Here is a 16,881-nt window from a genome sequence, read left to right on the forward strand (position 1 = left end):
TCAGGAATACTATGGGATAATTTTTTAATTATTCAAGTATGGGTGGGAAAGGAAAGACCACACACACACACACACACACACACACATTATTATTATTATTAATCTAACCCATTTGTACACTAATAAGGGATAAGGAATAATCTTTAAAAAACCCAGATAAAGTTGCTCTAGAAACAAAAAGCAACCACTCCTTGTCACTGAGTGATGAAAGGAAATCTCCCTGTTCAACACTTAATCACTGAGGTTTTAAAAGAGGAAACAGGAAGTGGAAGAGAGACTGGCTGTGGGAGGTGAAGGGATGAGGAGAAACAATAAGAGTCTGTGAGTGACAGATGTGCTGGAAATCCCAGGTTTATTTTTACTGAGCATGGCAGCGGTAAGGAGCAGAGCAGTGAGGCGCAGTCACACGGCTTTGTGCTGGTGTAAGAGGAGAGCCTGCTTCACCTGCTGTAGGGCATCACACACCCTCACAGAGTCGCCACAGAGGGAGAGAATTATTACTTTCGAGGTGTGTCGCATGCGCTAGAGTATGCGGAGTATGTTGCGTGTGCTGCCAACAAAGTTTGTTTTAGAGAGAATGCCGTGTTGATGCACGCTTGTGCTCAGGGACCGGCTCCCTTGCATACTCTAAAAACATCAAATGTCTGCATTCAAAATGTTAAAACTTTTACACCATATACTGCTCTAGTACACACTTTAACTACATTATTCCTCAGAGTATTTCTCAGAGTCAAAACTGATCCAACTGAGAAAGACTTTACTGCAGACAAAATAGACTTTAGCCTTAATTCTGCAACTGCAGATGTGACTATAACTCTGTCTCATACACAGTGCTTAAAAACATACTTAAATTAAGGCTAAAGTCTATTTTGACTGAAGTAAAGTCTTTCTCAGTTGGATCAGTTTTAAGGGCCTTGCTCAGGGGCCCAACAATGACATGGAAGCCATGGACCCAACCTACCTTGTGTCAACAGTTCAGACTGGTGTAAGGAATGTTTTCTTGCAACCCATTAGGGTCCTTAATCCCCATTAAGCATTGTTTGAAAGCCACAGCCTGTCGTAGAAATGTTACTGACCCGTGTGTGTCCCTGCAGCAAAATATTATACTTTTACACCATACACTGCATTAGTACACACTTTAACCACATTACTCCTCAGAGTATTTCTCAAAACTGATACAAGTCAGAAAGACTTTAGTGCAGTTAAACTAGACTTTAGCCTTAATTCTGCAGGTGTGACTATAACTCTGTCCCGTATACAGTGCTTAAAAATATATTTATAATCTCAATCATTGAATATTAACCCTGTGTCATGTTCACTCTTATTCACTAAGTTCACCCTGTGTTATGTTCACCCTTTGTTGCAACTGTTCAAACTGACCTGGGGATATTACTGGGGTTTTAAAAGCACTACAATAAATAAAAAATTAATAAATAAATAAATGAACCACAGAAGTCCTTTATACATATTGTCTTTACCCCAATCCCAAACAATATAGATAAGATTTGTAAATAATGTTTAAGTTACTACTACAGTGGAAGTGTCAATTGCTTTTGTGATAAAGTTATAATTTCTGTAACAAAATACGCTATACTATAATAAAGACCTTGATGGATCAATGTTTCAACTAATGATCATTATTCTGAACTGATTTATCAAATACAGATGTTGAACAACAACAGAAGCATGAGAAACACATGATTATTGCAGTCACACAGCACTCAAAAATGCATCTGCAAATGCGAATGATTTCCAACAAACACTTTAATAAAAATATAAAACACCACACAAAGGTCAAGTTACAATTTCAGCCAAATAAAGAGGAAATAATGAGAACATTTGTATGGGTCAGAGTCAGGAGTCTAAACGCCAGGTAGACAGACATGTGTCGGGGGTGAGACAGCAGAGAGCACAGCAGTCCAGATGAAAATTAATTCGCCAACAATAATTAGCTAATTTTCTGTTATATATCTAGATCCACATCGACTGAACATTTTCATAGATTCACTTGTTAATAATTGACTTAGCCACAACAACTAATAAAAAGGTTTCAAGCTATTTAGTCATTAATAACTGGTAGTTCACAGAGGCAGTCATTAGGTTATTTAGAATAGAAAACAAACCCTGCTCACTTGAATCCTTTAGTGTCGTTACTTTCATGCCCTTTAGAAACAACAGCGCACAATACGGCATATTATCCTATCATGAATAATGAGTAAATAATGAGAACAGCAGAAGAGAAAACCCGTTCTTCGGCATGCTTAAGATGGCTCCCTCTTCACCTCTGACCTCAGCCTGCTTTACCTCTTAATCCAAACACACTCCAGCAGGCCACAATGTGACACCATTAAGACGGATGTGAGCAGCTTCCGACGTGAACGGGGAGAGGCTGACACTCGCTCAATAGTTGTCAGGATTGAAGAGGGAAGCTCAGGAAATGCTTTCTAAATCCAAACAAATAGTCTAAACGATGGATTTCTGTTAGTCACCAGACACACTGCTATACAATTACAAGCTACACGTCAGCAATTGTTATTAAAAGATGTGGACTAGCTGTCCTGAGAGGTTTCCGGCGTACATGACAGGTTTGTTTTTTAGTAAGCTTTCATGCGTTACGGTGTGCAGTTGCCGTGTGTAGAAGCAGGTGCCTGTGTACGTCTGTGCCCGCTGTACTGTTTGAGCTAATGCGTTAGGCAGAGAGATGTGTCCTCAAACACAATAGCTTCTGGATTTGCCCGTCAGCAGCAGCGCTAGACCCGGGGCAAAAAAGCCAAGCTGAACTAACACAAAGGGTGGATACGCGTGGGCAGGAGAAAGGGCAAAGCAAACACACGTCTAACTCTATCACATCACACAGCTACAATGTAGAATTGATGCTGCGAGGTGGACGTTATCTGCAGAGCTGATCGGAGCAGGACATCACTCAAATCCATCTATCTTTTTATCCACGCTCTCTGGCTAGTGTGTCATATAATCCAGTATCTAGATGCTTATTAAACTATTTGTTGCAATGCAAATCTACAGCATGTTCAAATTCTCAAATCTAATGTTGTGTGTGTGTGTGTGTGTGTGTGTGTGTGTCTTTCTACAACAAAACGGCTCTAACAGTCCTAGCTGTAACATGACTGATAAGTTTGTATTAATGCATTCAGTTACTTTATGGTTTCTATACTAACAACTCAACAACAGACACAGACTTGTATAGTGAAAACTCTACATAATCGAAGACTCATAAAAGTAAAACAAGAGAGAGAGAGAGCGAGAGAGAGAGAGAGAGAGATGGGGGTTAAGAAGATTCAAGACTTTTTTGTCACGTACACAGTTATATACAGTATACAGCTTACGGTGAAATGAAAACATGTGGGTGAGAAAATGACTGTTTATCGTTGCTGTAATGGAGGAGCAGGAGCTACCTTGTCGCACGATTCTTCCACACATTCACTCAAACTATAAACCATCAAAAAATGCAAACTGCTGTGTTGCTGTAAGTGGAATAACACACACTGGACTGTAGTGTTATAGGAAAAGTACAGGAGGCTTGAGTTTCAGAGTCCAGAGAGACTTCATCAAAAGTAACTTTAAAGACAGCTTTCCACACTGACTGAGAGCACATACTCATGTACACACGTTTATAAATCTTCATACATCACTGCTGTACTGTACATGTTATTTGACTGTTCTAAATGAGGAAAAGGAGGCAAAGTCCGGCATAGTCACCACAAACAATAGCCAACGCTCCACATCCACACCTACACCCTCCACACCTTACCTGGGGCACGCAGCCCCACCCGTGGACACAGGCAGGGACGTTCCTGCTAATCGCTGCAGCTCTGGTGAAATGAGACACAACCCGGCGTTTCACAATAACGCTTTTCTCTCTCTCATCCTATTGTGCCTGGCCTTTCCTGACGTTGCGGTTTAACCCTAACTGAATGTCATTCCACCGTGTTACACATCTCCTTTAAACCTCTGCACATCGCCACAAAAGAGTTTGACCTGCTCGGGACAAAGTAACAACATTAATGCTGCATTCCACTCGAATGAATAGTTTTAGTCTAAACTCTTCCGGTTTCATTGTAAGCCTATAGAGAGAGAGAGAGAGAGAGAGAGGAGAGAGAAATAAGGAGAGAGAGAGAGACTACTATTCTATTAGATTTAGAGAGTAAGATCTGGCATCAGACAGCAGACTTGGATTAATCTGGATTATGTGTAATCAGACATTAAGTACAAACCTGAATTGCAAATCTAACATCATGGGCTGTGCTCAGGCCTGTGTTCAGTTCAGGAAACTCAGTGGTAAGAAGCTGAACTACTGATCAGAAAGTCGAGTTCAAATCCCAGTGCTGCACCCTTGAGCAAAGCCCTTAACCTTCATCTGAAGTTGACTTTAGAGTGCACTTTGAAGTAGTGTAGTGAATACAAAGGCATTTTGGGAAGCTTTGAAAAAGTATCGCCCGGGACATCACACCCACATCAGCCATAATTCCAGTGTCTCCCAGACCTAGCTTTAATGAAACACACCTTACCACCACATTTGGGTGGTTTCACATTTCAAACACATCTATTTCTCTAATTAAAAATCCACTCCAGCATTGCTGTAGGTGTGACGGATTAGAGAAAACGCTTATAAACGCAGGGCAGGTCTACTCCAGGAGCCGGCTTAAGACTTATCCCTGATGTTAAGACTATGCTATACCTGACTCATGGCTTGGGTTGTAACCCCCAGTGAACTACACAGTGTTCTCAGTGTAGCTACTGTATGATCCAGCATGTTTTCAGAGACTTTCTCCCACAGGTGGTAATTATTCTCAGTTTTGTCTCATTCCCTTCAGGCAGTGCTGGCAGCTTTTCACTTTCACTAAAGCCGGAGGCACGCTCGCAGAATCTCAAGTCTGTATCCCAGCATCAGCAGTCACACAGGCTGGAGAAAGCAGCAATGGGATCAGATTCACGTTGTGGTAATGAAAATATATTTGGTACAAAACAAAAACACTAAATCGAGTTGGCAGGGTGTCGAGCAAGCTGTGTATTCACCCTGAGCACAAACTAGACACACGGCATCATAATACAGACAGATAAACAGGATTTGGGATCTGTTCTCTAATTCCTATACACTATAGTGCCAAAGGTTTTGGGACACCCCTCCAAATCATTCAATTCAGGTGTTGTTTTTCAGGGGTTGGGCTTGACCCCTTAGTTCCAGTGAAAGGAACTCTTAACGCTTCAGTATACCAAGACATTTTGGACAGTTTCATGATCCCAACTTTGTGGGAACAGTTTAGGGATTCCTGTTCCAACATGACTGTACACCAGTGCACAAAGCAAGGTCCATAAAGACATGGATGAACGAGTTTGGTGTGGAAGAACTTGACAGAGTCCTTACCTCAACCTGATAGAACACCTTTGTGATGAATTAGAGCAGAGACTCTGAGCCAGGCCTCTTCATCCAGCATCAGTGCCTGACCTCACAAATGCGCTTCTAGTGGAATGGTCAAAAATTCCCATAAACACACTCCTAAACCTTGTGGAAAGCCTTCCCAGAAGAGTTGAAGCTGTTATAGCTGCAAAAGGCGGGTCAACTCCATATTACATTCATGTGCATGTAAAGGCAGACGTCCCAAAACTTTTGCCAATGTAGTGTATCTAATTGATCAGAAGGTTCATTTTCTATACCAACACGTGTCTGACAGCAGGTCAGGCTGCAAGGCAAGTCTCAGGTTTTTGTTAATCCACTTGTTCTAATATGATATTACTTCTATCAGAACTTGTGGAACTTGTACGGCAGACACTTCACATAATCTCAGATTGATAATAAAGGGATTAAAATCGAGTCGCTATTTATTAAAGAAGATGGCATAATCTTTGATATAGTGCTACAGTTTCTCAGTAACAAACTGCAAGGGTGTTTTTTTTGCTTATTAACTGCAGTCGAAAATGAGGGAAGATCCTGTGCTGATGTGAGTGAGAGCAGGAACCAACTCATTTGGCTGACCTTCCACAACAAAACAACTAGAAACTGATTATAAAAGAGTAATGTGTTGTTCTTTAATGAATTAAACTAGAAATCGGTTGTAAAACAACTCTAAAATACTAAGAAACTGGAAATTTCTTAACTTTTATAACTGGGGTAATAAAAGGAAACCCAGACAACAGTGATTTTCTAATACTATTTCTTGCCTGCTGTATCAATTGCTATTAAGCAAATTAACAAAGGCAACTAATACAGTTGTCCTAAATCTTTGCTTGGCACAAATCTCCCGTGTTTTACGTCTCTGCAGAATATGTACACATTTCCAAATCAGGTGGTAATTTCTCAAATGCTGTTTTTGATTGGCTCGAATCAATGCCAGTACAGACAGAGGCAGGAGAAACCCAGAAAGCTTTTTAGAGTGCATAATTTCATAATTAAAGCATTTAAAGGTCTACCAGGATAAGGAGTTAATTGACCTGAAGTCACAGGGATTTATACATTAGCTTGTTTCTATATCTAACAGCAGCCCCAGCATGCATTTCATCTGAATTAGCTCAATCAGACCAATGAAAAGTGAAATATTTGATTGTAAAAATAAAAATGTACAATTTTTCTGGAAAAAAAACCCCACAAGGCTGACAAATCACTCTTTTTTTCCGCTAAGAGTATATTTCTATAGCAACACCTTCTTAAACTTAATAAACTTCTTAAACAGCATAAGGGTTGCAGTAAGATTTGCTTATGATTAAAAAAGGACATAAACACATGTCCATGTCATGCTGGTAAAATATTTTTAAGGTTTCTTAAAGTGGAGGTAGTGAATATATACACTACAGTATATTGCCTTATATAACGTTTTGGGACATCTGCCTTTACATGCACATGAATGTAATATGGAGTTGGCTTTCCACAAGGTTTAGGAGTGTGTTTATGGGAATTTTTTGACCATTCCTCTAGAAGCGCATTTGTGAGGTCAGGCACTGATGTTGGATGAAATATGAGCTCTTATTCATCCCAAAGGTGTTCTATCAGGTTGAGGTCAGGACTCCTCTACACCAAACTCACTCATCCATGTCTTTATGGACCTTGCTTTGTGCACTGGTGTGCAGTCATGTTGGAACAGGAAGGGGCCATCCACAAATTATTCCCTCAAAGTTGGGAGCATGAAATTATCCAAATTATCTTGGTATGCTGAAGTATTAAAAGAATTGAATGATTTGGAGGGGTGTCCCAAAACTTTTGGCAATATAGTGTATTACTAGCGTCAATAAACAGAAAAGATAACATAAATTTGTGTGTATATCATGCATAGCTATAGCTACACACAGTCTGTGTGTGTGTTACTCTTGAGTGCTTGTGTACCATGCTTTCCCCTCGTGTGGTGTTGACACAATGATCTGTACATCACACCAACACACTTTACAAAATGCAAAATGTTCCCTGAGTTTTGACAGCTGTATGCAGACAAGCTGAACACTTCACTCAGCAGGAGATTATGTTGTGTATCTGGGCTGCTGGAAGCTCTCTAGCATCCATTTTTGGAGGTTTAGTGTGTGTGTGAAATGTGCTGCAAGTGAATTTAAGTCATCAGGCAGTGGTCAGTTACTCTGGATCAAGCTGAACAGGTTATCAAGCCCAGTGTTGCTGTACACTCAAGATTTTGTCACATTTTTTGTGCCTGTTTTTATTGGGGGTTTTTTTGAGGCCTGTATTTTTGGATTAGTAACAGCATATACATATGTATATACACTATATGGCCATACGTTTTGGGACACTCCTCCAAATCACTGAATTCCGGTGTTGTTTTTCAGGAGCTGGGCTTGGCCCCTTAGTTCCAGTGAAAGGAACTCTTAATGCTTCAGCATACCAAGACATTTTGGACAATTTCATGCTCCCAACTTTCTGGGAACAGTTTGGGGATGACCCCTTCCTGTTCCAACATGACTGTACACCAGTGCACAAAGCAAGGTCCATAAAGACATGGATGAAAGAGTTTGATGTGGAGGAACTTGACTGGCCTGCACAGAGTCCTGACCTCAACCTGATAGAACACCTTTGGGATGGATTAGAGTGGAGACTGTGAGCCAGACCTTCTTGTCAAACATCAGTGTCTGATCTCAAAAATGCACTTTTAGATGAATGGTAAAAAATTCCCATAAACACACTCCTAAACCTTGTGGAAAGCCTTCCCAGAAGAGTTGAAGCTGTCTGCCTTGACGTGCACATGAATGTAATATGGAGTTGGCCCACCAACCACCAGTGTGGAGTTAAAGGGCATCGCTTGCATTATTCCCACCTTCTTGTTTTTAGTGCAGCAACTTACAAATTCCAGCCAGTCACAATACTGGGAATGTCCTGAGGAAAGCAGGGCAGACTTAGAAGCAAATACCTTCCACTATCATAGACACTTTAAGACATCTCACTATCCCTGTCTTTCGTTTGGGAAAAGGCTGTCTAGATAGGCCGCATATTTGAACAGTATTTGTACAGTTGAGATAAAGCCTGTCTTTTTATTCTGGACAAATTTACATTAAAGTGCATAGCATGTGTCATTTACACAGACATCTATGTTATAAATTAGACCACACTGCTACTGAATTCTCAAATCGGATGTATCCAACTGTGTTCAATCATTTTCTAGCCTCTCGGACAGCAGCTCCAGCTGTGAGACGGATCACGGGTTTATATAAACCTGCTCATTATAATTGCATGACATGACCTCCGACAGAAAGAGTTCTGAGTTTCAGTGCTTTCTAACTGTCCAAATTAAATGCTGTTTTTTGTTTTTCTTCAAAATGGACAATTTGTAACATGACCTCAAGAAGAAACAAAGAAAAAGAGAGTCTGGTTATAGCTGCTATAATGTAAGAGTAACACAGATAAATGCAACTACAAAGCTAAATAAACACACTGTGCTGTTAGTTAATAAAAAATAGATGGGTAAAGCTGGAAAATGTCACGCCCCTTTATTCCTTAGTTGAGATCAGTATGTGCCACCTTATTTAAGCTAAAATCTAAAAAAAAAATCCAAAAACAAATGTCTCTTAGAAAAAAAGTATTATATTCTAATATATATATATATATATCATGTTCTAGCTTGGTTTAGAGGTAGCCTGTACGTATACATCATGTGTGTGTGACACACTATCATGTGTGTGTGTTTGTATATGTATGTGTGTGTGTGTGTTATGCATTTGTATATGTGTATGCTTGTATACGTGTGTGTGTGTTTGATGCATTTGTTTGTGTGCTTGTATACATATGTGTGTGTTTGTGTGTGATGCATTTGTTTATTTGTGTGCTTGTATTCTATGTGTATGTGTGTGATGCATTTGTTTATGTGTGTGTGTGTGTGTGTTTAAAACATGACAGTGTCACTGACAACTTAGTCTGTATTCACTCAGGCACACCAAGTAATCATGTGACTACAGGAGCTTGTAATGAAACACATAATTAAGAAGAAAGGCTAAGAACAATGTGGTAAAGAGTTTAAACACACGGGCTGTGTGCTGAGGCTATAATTTACACACAGTGCAGATCAGTGGGTTGGGAAAACACTGGTGGTCTAATGCGGGCGGCGATGCTGAGGCTGCTTTAATGTCACTCGACTCTTTCTAGAGGACTAGAGGAGACCAGACAGTGGATATATTAGGAGACAGGGTGTTAAAGCAGGCGTGGTGGCAAATAAACACACCTATCTACAGGATAAAGAGAGGAATGCCTCTGCTCACAGAGAGCTCTTAGTGTGTGTGTGTGTACACTGGCACTAAATTCCCTAATAAAACCCTTTATATGAATTAAGAGGCCTGTATTACAGCTAATTAAACTCCCTTTACATGTGATTGATATTAAGTCTCAGTAGGCAGCTCTGCTCCTGAGAGGCTGCTGTTACAAGAGCCTGTGGTTTCTGACAGAGTGACGTTCAAAGGGGTTTTGGAAGACAAATGTCCACACACTTGAGCTGTTTATGCTGTCAGTAGTGGACCACTGTTTCTTGGAGCTAATAAATTCTACAGGTTAGATATTTTTGATTCGGTCTACAGTGTGTAATTCATACTATTTACACTAGTAGGATATAAGCTAGTATTATTCTAGTAGCTTATACTACTCTGACTCTCAGCACAATAAGTAAAGAATAACACACAATGCTGTTATAGAAAAATAATCCACACACTGTGGGTGGTACGATACAGCCTGACATACAGAAGAGGCTCGATCCACCCCGAAGTGTCTTATTTCTTTTATAACGCAGAGATTTGACAATGATTACAATTTTTTTTATTTAGCAATGAATGACACAACGTGTTTTAATAATTTATAACTATATGAGACATGTTAGCTCCTGTTATCACTTACATTATACCTGCTATAATAAACAGCTGTTCCCTCACACACCTCTCCTTTTCAGTCACTTGTGATGTCAAAAGCACAAATGGAATCGAATATCGATTTCAAGACTTAATCGGTAATCACTGTTCCGTTTGTGTAAACATTCAGGGTTTGTTGGTTGATGCTGGACTGGCATCAATGTATGAAGTAAATGAAATAATGCAATAGATGCACATTTGCTCAGTTTAGTTTTCATTTTACACACACCAAACAGGCATAACATTATAACCACCTGCCTTATATTGTGCTGGTCTCCGTTTTGCTGCTAAAACAGCCCTGACCTGACGAGGAATGGACTCCACTAGATTCCTAAAGGTGTGCTGTGGTATCTGGCACCAAGATGTGAGCAGCTGATCCTTTAAGTTCTGTAAGGAGGCCATGGAGGCCCCACCTCGCCACTTACAGGACTTAGAGGATACTTACAGGACTTAAAGGATACTTTTGATAGATACTGACCACTGCAGACCAGGAACACCCCACAACAGCTGCAATTTGGCCCTTGTCAAACTCCTTGTCAAATAATGTTATATAAGAATAAAGCAAATGATATTTGATCTTGTTTGTCATGCTCACAGGAGTCAGACTATAGCCGAGGGCTTGAACATCCACATCCATATTGTTAATGCAAGTTGGCCATCTACAGCAGCGAGGTCAAACTCAATTGCCTGTGCTTTTCTTTTTCTTTTTTTTACATATTATCATCTATTCCATTGACTAACACTGACTCTGAAAGTAGAACAGGATAAAGAATAGCACCTTGAGTGTCGTAAAGTAAAAAAATTGCGAATTGTACACGGTTTCTCAATTAGCCAGTTAGCAAGGTAAAAATTGTGTCAGAGAGTGAAATTTTATTTGCCATACCATGACCTGCTCTAAACTTTAAGCCATTGTTCACCAGATGAAGCACTAATCTCGATTAAACAAAGCAGATCCAGAAAGACAGGTTTGAAAACAAACTGCAAGGGGGTCAGGGTTTTCCACTACAGTGACGAAAAACAGCCAAAACGTACATCACGCAAGACCAGAGCTTGGAATTATATGACTTGACTTTTAAATGTTATAAATATGTTATGCACATGCCTCATATATCTGTCTGATACACTATATTGCCAAAAGTTTTGGGACATTCAGTTCAGGGGTTGGGCTCGGCCCCTTAGTTCCAGTGAAAGGAACTCTTAATGCTTCAGCATACCAAGACATTTTGGACAATTTCATGCTCCCAACTTTCTGGGAACAGTTTGAGGGTGGTCCCTTCCTGTTCCAACATGACTGCACACCAGTGCACAAAGCAAGGTCCATAAAGACATGGACGAGTGAGTTTGGTGTGGAGGAACTTGACTGGCCTGCACAGAGTCCTGACCTCAACCGGATAGAACAAATTTGGGATAAATTAGAGTGGAGACTGTGAGCCAGGCCTTCTCGTCCAACATCAGTGCCTGACCTCACAAATGTGCTTCTAGAGGTCAAAAATTCCCATAAACACACTCCTAAACCTTGTGGAAAGCCTTCCCAGAAGAGTTGAAGCTGTGATAGCTGCAAAGGGCAGGCCAACTCCATATTACATTCATGTGCATGTAAAGGCAGATGTCCCAAATCTTTTGGCAATGTAGTTAATCTATTTAATATATGGACACTAGTCAGGCAAATACATGTCAGAAGCATAGAGCAACATATGCAGAAAAAGCTTCAGTTTATGTTCACATTAAACGCCAGAATGAGGCAAAAAGCATGACTTTAATCTATATATAACAGATTCCTGTTCTTGGCTGACAAAAGTGTTACCCAGTGTGGTCTTCTTCTGTGGTCTGTCCATTTTCCTCTGACCTCTCATATCAACAAGGTGTTTCCACCCACATTGAGCTGTTGCTCATTCAATTTTGTGTAAACTCTAGAGATTGTTGTGTCCAAAATTCCAAGCAGATCAGTAGTTTCTGAAATACTCAAACCAGTCCATCAGGTATCATTATCCATGCCACAATCTGGCACAGAGCTCACACTTTTCCCCCAGTGTCCTGTTTCTGCATGATTTTTTTGCACTGCATTGCTGCTGCAAGAAGATTAGATAACTGAATGAGTGGATAGGTGAACAGGTATCCCTGACAGTCAGTGTATAATATGTTTACAGTTAGTGTTTACTTAACAAGCTTAAACGTGTAAAGGTTTTTGGCTCAATATTTTAGAACTGATAGAGTTAGAACCTGTAATTTCAAGGTCACAACATGTGTGTACACTTTAAAAGACTTTAAAACACAAGATATGCTTGCCGTGTCCAGGGACAAATATGGAGCCAGATTTCTGTTACAAATTATACTGGAGAGAACAGAGCTGCTGACTGAGTGACTCTTTCCTTCTCTGGAGTCTATGATCAGAGGATGAAAATGTGGAAGAGCTCTAGACAAACAGAGACCTCAGAATCCAGATGGCACAATTAGGATATTCACATTACACTGCTACATAGTGCAGAGCTGGGACTGTGATGTACACTAATCAGGCATAACATTATGATCACTGACAGGTGACGTGAATAACACTGATTATCTCCTCCTGTTAGTGGGTGGGATATATTAAGCAGCATGTTGATGTGTTACAAGCAGGAAAAATGGGCAAGTGTAAGGATTTGAGCGAGTTTGACAAGGGCCAAACTGTGATGGCTAGACGACTGGATCAGAGCATCTCCAAAACTGTAGCTCTTGTGGGGGTGTTCCCGGTCTGCAGTGGTGCAGTGGTGCGAACAGTGGTGGACTGGTGACAGGGTCATGGGCGGCCAAGGCTCATTGATGCACGTGAGGAGCGAAGACTGGCTCGTGTGATCCGATCCAACAGACGAGCTACTGTTGCTCAAATTGCTGAAGTTAATGCTGTTTCTGATAGAAAGGTGTCAGAATACACAGTGCATGACGGGTCAGGGCTGTTTTGGGAGCAAAAGGGGGACAATACAATATCAGGCAGCTGGTCATTGTCAGCCTGGTCAGTGTATGGCAAGAAGGACTGAACCGTTGAAAGCTGTGTATGTGTGTGTGTGGTACACAGATGGTTGGTACGTTGTGGCAAATCTATCAATCCTGACAGGACTTTTGCCTTCACAATGACCACATTTGCATAACCTCAGCTCGGAAACACAGCTCGCCATGTGTTTCTACACGCACAACACCCACCTTCATTTTACACACTAACAGTAGTGACCTGTATTTTACTGACACTTCAGAAAAAACACAACAGTCCAGGTGACCCGATTCACTGTTTACACTGGCGTGCACGAGCGCGCGTGCACACACTAACACACACACACACACACACACAAGGTGTGACATTCGCTTATCGTTTAGAAAAGGTATTCCAGTAAGATGTAAATGCTAATCAAATGTTGAGAAACAGACAAATATATGAGTCAAAATCGGCTCATTGAGAAGGGAAACACTCGCCTGAAGGAGTCGTTCCAAACAAACGATTCATAGCGACTCCACTGATACTGCTTACAGGTTAGAGCAAAAACAAATAAATAAAACGAAGTTTAAAGGAACCTTTGCTGTATATTTTTTTTAATACTTTCTAGGCTAAATCAAATAAACATAGTCTAATAGTGGCAAGTCAAGGCGTGTAGACTTGGCATGGTCTCGGTGATGTGAGCTTGACACAAGTTTGGCACTTTATTTGACTCATAAATAAAGATTCATTAGTAGGTGCTCGAGGGTGCAAAAGGTTTTCTGGTAAACATGTGTTTGTTTAGTTCATGTAGTGGACGATCTGTCTCGATAAAATGTCAGGAGTCATAGATCTTAAAGATCCACACACTTGTTCTTAACGTCAACAGACAAATTCAAAACACTGCTTTAAACAGAAGTGAATGTAAAAAGCTGTGCACACTTACGGACTTTAACCTGCTTGGGGTTGAGCCTGTACACAGTGGTGTGTATGCTGTCCAGGCGCTGCTGGATGCGCGCGCTCCGCTGGAACACGAGCGCAGCTTGGAGCTCCACACCGCGGAAAATGTCGCTGGCGTGCCGGGAAACATCACTCAGCTGCCGCAGGAGCAGCGCGAGCGCCCGCGAGCTCACCTCGTCCAGAGACGCGAACAGCTTGGCGCCGTGACCGACATCCTTCACCTCCAACCGGCACAACCGCCGCGGCTCCACCGTCCTTTCGTGAAAAGGCATGTTTCTTCTTTAATTATAACTCTTATTATTATTGTTGTTATGTTTTCACCCTGCATGCAAGCAGTTCGTTAAGTTCTCAACGGCGCCATGTACAGAAGTCCGCCGAGATGAAAAGGAGTTGAACTCGCACACGGAATCCCGCCATGATGTTCAAATGATGCCGTGATTTAAAGAAAAAAATAAAAAAGCTGTGGAAGAAGTAGCTGGAGTGTGATGTGTCTCTCTTAGACACTACTCTTACTGAGAGGAGAGACTAGTGTGTGAGGAAAACACGGACAGGAATCACCTGTAGCTCCTGGAACTGGAGTCTAAAGCAGGGGAAAGTGGCTCCTGAAAATCTCTCTCTCACACACACACTATCTCTCTCTCTCTCTCTCTCTCTCTCTCACACACACACACACACACACACACACACTATCTCTCTCTCTCTCTCTCTCTCTCTCACACACACACACACACACTATCTCTCTCTCTCTCTCTCTCTCTCTCTCTCTCACACACACACACACACACACACTATCTCTCTCTCTCTCTCTCTCTCTCTCACACACACACACACACACTATCTCTCTCTCTCTCTCTCTCTCTCTCTCTCTCTCTCTCTCTCTCAGACACACACACACACACACACACACACTCTCTCTCTCTCTCTCTCTCTCTCTCTCTCTCTATATATATAGAGAGAGAGAGAGATAGTGTATATATATATATATATATATATATATATATATATATATATATATATATATATATATACACAGATAGAGAGTGTGTGTGTGTGTGTGAGAGAGAGAGAGTGTGTGTGTGTGAGAGAGAGATAGTGTGTGTGTGTGAGAGAGAGAGAGAGAGAGAGCAATCGTGGCTGCACTTAAAATATATAATGCAAAAGTACTAATATGTAAATAATATATAAAGCATTAGTAGATTTCTTAAATAACAGAGTGATAGAAAATATGATGAAACTTCTAATAAGGTGTTTTTCCCTACAATAAAGCTGTATCGTAATCTATAGAAAGCATGTTGGTTGGGAAATAAACAGCAGTTTAAAAAAAAGACCTCCCCTAATAAATAAAAGATATAGTTGTTTCACATTATTTACCTGACATGTTTGATCTCGGCTCCATCACTGGTGGACTATTTAATATTAATCTTCAAAATTTGTATAAATAAGCTACAGCAGCTCATCTAACGTATTTATACAAATAATATAACAGACAGCCTTTCAGTTTTTGCTCTTCATTCTCCAAAGTATACTGACAATGTATAAATAATTAAACTTTTTCTTTATTTATAGCTGTAATTTTACAACAATGGCACGAGTGTAAGTTTCCAGCTCCCCCTTGTGGTATTAGTAAAGAAAATACTAAAAAAACAAAAAAAAACAAAAACAAAAACGATTTGCCATGTCACTTTATTTCTAAAAGTAATAATAATACATTTGCTAACCTCCTTCACAGGACAGGGTCAGGGGTTCAAGCTGCTGCAGTTGCACCCTTGAGCAAGACCTTTAACCCTCTCTGCTTCAGAGATGCTGTATCAGGGCTGAACCTGGGCTTCCTAACCAGCTAGGAAACATTTCTACTGTATATCTGACAAAAAAAACCTTCTTCTTCTAAAAGAAAATTATGAGTAATATCCTACACCTAAAGCAGGGATGTACAATCTTGCACATAAAGGGCCGGTGTAGCAGGAGACACACCTGATTCCACCTGTTTAATCAACTGATCTCAGCTTTCAATAGGCTCAGGTGTGGCTTCAACTTAATTGGAATAAAAACTTGCACCCACACAAGCCCTTTGTGGGTACGACTAGACACCCCAGACCTAAAAGATGCTGACTACAGTCATGTCTTCTTTATACATCCTGATCGGAGCATTACTAATGACTTATTCCTGTTCATACACAAACGGCAAAATCTCCTAAATAAAATCCTAATCCAACCCGCTGCTTGATATGAACAGCAATCATCAAGTGCCTATAAGTATAGTGGTTTCATATACAATATAAGGGGAGGAAAAAAAATCATAGATTTATGCTGTTCAAATGCAATATGCTTTAATCCATTTGAAATGGGGAAAACCTGTTATAAAGCTGTCTTAAATGTATTCATTCTTTATTCTGTAGTTGGACTGATTTTCATCTCTCTATTCCACTTGCACCTTTGCTCAATGCTCTGTACTCTCCTGTCTTCCATTAGACTAATCCATATTCATTTACACACACATCATGTCATGCACTTTAATAGCACACATTGTACTCTATCTTTACACTTCACACTTAATGCTCCTTGCAGTTTTACTGCTCTGATAAGATGTTAAATGCATGCCGCTGGCTTTGTACTTGTACTTTGCTCAGTGGAAAAGTTGA

At 40.5% G+C, this 16,881-nt stretch overlaps 1 protein-coding gene across 2 annotated transcripts in view; it reads right to left on the reverse strand.

Annotated features, from left to right (window-relative positions):
• nhsl1b (NHS-like 1b) overlaps positions 1 to 14,837 on the reverse strand; it is a 102,453-nt gene extending 87,616 nt beyond the window's left edge. For both annotated transcript variants that reach the window (XM_058379285.1, XM_058379282.1), the window contains exon 1: positions 14,229 to 14,837. In XM_058379285.1, coding sequence (XP_058235268.1) covers positions 14,229 to 14,514 — 286 coding nt within the window. In that variant the 5' untranslated portion in view covers positions 14,515 to 14,837. The remainder of the gene's footprint in view (positions 1 to 14,228) is intronic.
• Positions 14,838 to 16,881: the final 2,044 nt, after the last annotated feature.

This window comes from Hemibagrus wyckioides, linkage group LG25 (assembly GCF_019097595.1).
Source record: "Hemibagrus wyckioides isolate EC202008001 linkage group LG25, SWU_Hwy_1.0, whole genome shotgun sequence".
Lineage (NCBI taxonomy): Eukaryota > Metazoa > Chordata > Actinopteri > Siluriformes > Bagridae > Hemibagrus > Hemibagrus wyckioides.